This window comes from Empidonax traillii, unplaced genomic scaffold (genome assembly GCF_003031625.1).
Source record: "Empidonax traillii isolate 1590-97213 ecotype Southwest subspecies unplaced genomic scaffold, ASM303162v1 scaffold6073:size6576, whole genome shotgun sequence".
In the NCBI taxonomy this organism is placed as follows: domain Eukaryota; kingdom Metazoa; phylum Chordata; class Aves; order Passeriformes; family Tyrannidae; genus Empidonax; species Empidonax traillii.
The window spans coordinates 1-2,622 of NW_020961266.1; the positions used below are offsets into that span (position 1 = coordinate 1).

Consider the following 2,622-nt stretch of genomic DNA (forward strand, 5'->3'; position numbering starts at 1 on the left):
AGAGGTGGGGTTTGGGGGTTGGAGCTCAGCTCTGGAGCCGGAGGGGAGGCTGCAGCAAGCAGGAGAGACTGCCTGGTTTCTTCTTTTGTCTTTTCCTGTGGGAGAGGAGTTTTTGCTGCTGTCTCTCTGCACAGTTGTCGGCTGGTTGCAGGCTTGGTTTTCACCGCGAGACCTTCACCAACTGAGAGTCGTGAGTTTTTCTTCCATTGGGAGAGTTTTCTGTTTCCCTCCCCCTTCCCCCCTCCTCCATCACCACCCGGGACAACCAGGGATCCCACAGCGCCGCCCGGTGACGGGGGCTGGACATTACAAGTTCTGCATCTCCAGTGACCCGACGGCGCCCCTGCTGACCGTGGCTGGAACTGCACCAAAGGGCGCTAAAAATTGAACTATTTGATTTCCTTTTTGCCGGTTTTATCGGTTTTGTTCTTGAAGGGGATTATTGGTGGGTATAGGGGTATTGCTTGGTTGTTTTACTTGTTTTTGGTGTTTTTTTTTCGTGTTCCTGTTAATACACACACCCTTTTATAAAGGGCTGTTATTTTTTTCCCCTTTTCCATAATTTGTTTTCCTTCAATCGGAGCCTCTTAATTTCGGATTTATAATTGCTAGAAAAGGAAGTTTGGGTCTTTTTCTCCTAATCCATCCTCAGCAAAAGACCTTTGTCTCATTTAAACTGGGACATGCTGCCCTGAACAAGCCGCCCTTTAAGGTTGTGGGATCACTCCGACCCCGATTCCACCGTCCCACCCCATCCCCTCTCCCACCCCCAGGGTGCCCTGGCCTGGGGTGTTTTTTTTCCCCCCCCTCCTGGAGGGGCTGACCCACCTGTGTCTTGTAGAAGCGATGCACAGCCCCACTCAGGGCGCACCCCACGAACCCCTCGGCCGCCGCCGGCTCGTGCAGGAACCGGATCTCCAGCGGGATGGATCCCTCTCCCAAATCCAGGGCCTGCAGCAGGACGTGGCTGCTCCAGTCCCACACGTTCACGTGGCGCCCGTAGTGCCCTGAGGGGCAGGAATAACTAAACCTTCTTATAAGGGAAAGTTTGAGGGAATAATTGTAGTTTTTAAGGGTTTTTCCTCACCTTTCCCCACATCAGCAGGGTTGAATCCGTCCCTCAGGGCTTTGGGAACTCCCCACTCCGTGCTCAGCAGGACGTTGTGCCGGGGTTGGTACCAGAAGTCGTAGCCCAGGGAAGGGACCTTCCCCCCTCTCTCCCAGTTGCCTTTCACTTCGAAGGTCTCCCCGTCCAGCAGGATAAAACTCCCTGGCACAAAGGCCCCCCAAAAAATATTGTTGGCAGACGTTCCCACGGCTTTAAATAAGAGCAGTGATATTTAAATATTTAAATGTGCTGTAAAATGCAACCCCTACACTGGAAGGATATTTTGTGATTCTGGCTTTGCTTTCGCCCTTCAAGGAATGCTTTGTGATTCTGGTTTTGCCCCTTGTGGCCCTAAAGCAAACAAAATCCTGGATTTTTAAAGGCTTTTTATCGCGTTATCGTGAATTTTTTTAAGGTCCAGTTTGCTTCTGTTTCTGCTGAAATCCATCCCAGTAAATCCATCAGCCCTCTCTTAGGGGATATTTCAGTATATCTTAGAGAAGATCCTGGAGGATTCATTCACCTTGTCGCTCAGTATCCTTGAATCCTGGACATAATAATCACCTGCCCAAGGACGTGTTTGCCCCTGATCCAGCAGGAAAAGCCCTGGGAAATGGAAATGAAATCCCACCCCAAACTACATTTCTTCTAATTCCTCCCAGCTCTCGGGTGGCTGAAAAGGCAACAAAATTTCCAGGCAGGAATCCCTGTGAGGTTTGGAAACGGGAGGTGCAACCTGGGACAGCTCGAGGAGTGTGTTTGGAGGCAGATAAATGATTGTTCTGCGCCCTGAGATTTAAAAAGCTCTCCTGCTTTCGCAGCCTGGGCTCTGGGAGGTGGATCCTGCCGTGCCAGGAATCCTCTCCCGGAGCAAGGAAGGGGGAGCAGCACCTTTGCCGTTGCCAGCAGGGTCCCCCAGGCAGCTGATGAGGATGTCCCCAGTGCCCAGGCAGTGCGAGGTGTGAGGGTTGGCCACGTTCCCCTTCTGGAACAACTCCAGAGGCTCAACCACCTGCAATGGGATGCACAGAGAGGTCACCCCCTGCCCTGAGTGTGGGGCACCCACCGTGAAGCAAAGCCAAATAATTACACAGGGAAATCCGGACATTCAGAGCCAGCCCTCTCTGCGTCTCTGCCAAACGAATCCTGGGTGAAAATCCAAGGAAATTTGAATCCAGCCCCCCGGAAAACACGGTCAGCTGAATGTGCCGTGTAGGGGTTTGCCTCTTGTGGTCAAAAACAGTGGCTTTGACTGAAATACTGCAGAGGCAGCTGAGGGACTTTTAAAATTAACTTAAAACCCACCACATTCGCTTGTGTTTCTTGGGGACAACAGTTTGGCGTCAACAAACTGTGGGAGTTTCAAAATTCCTCCTGCCTGGCAAAGGTTTCCATGAATGTCCTGGAGGTTGGAATCCTTGGGAGTGCCCCCACCTCTTGGCCAAAACGGATGAGGAATAAAAAGGTGATTTAAAGCCCAACAATCCACCTTGTGGAGCCTGGGAGCCCTGGGG

The 2,622-nt window shown here is 51.7% G+C and overlaps 1 protein-coding gene across 1 annotated transcript in view; it reads right to left on the bottom strand.

The window, feature by feature from the left end:
* Positions 1-828: 828 nt before the first annotated feature.
* The window catches only part of LOC114073332 (methanethiol oxidase-like), a gene marked incomplete at its 3' end in the record, with an annotated part of 4,147 nt that continues 2,353 nt past the window's right edge, over positions 829-2,622 (bottom strand). The window contains exons 2-5 of the mRNA XM_027911106.1: positions 2,598-2,616; positions 2,000-2,120; positions 1,088-1,270; positions 829-1,007 (exon numbers count right to left, since the gene is read on the bottom strand). Of these exons, the coding sequence (XP_027766907.1) occupies positions 829-1,007; positions 1,088-1,270; positions 2,000-2,120; positions 2,598-2,616 (502 nt within the window). The remainder of the gene's footprint in view (positions 1,008-1,087; positions 1,271-1,999; positions 2,121-2,597; positions 2,617-2,622) is intronic.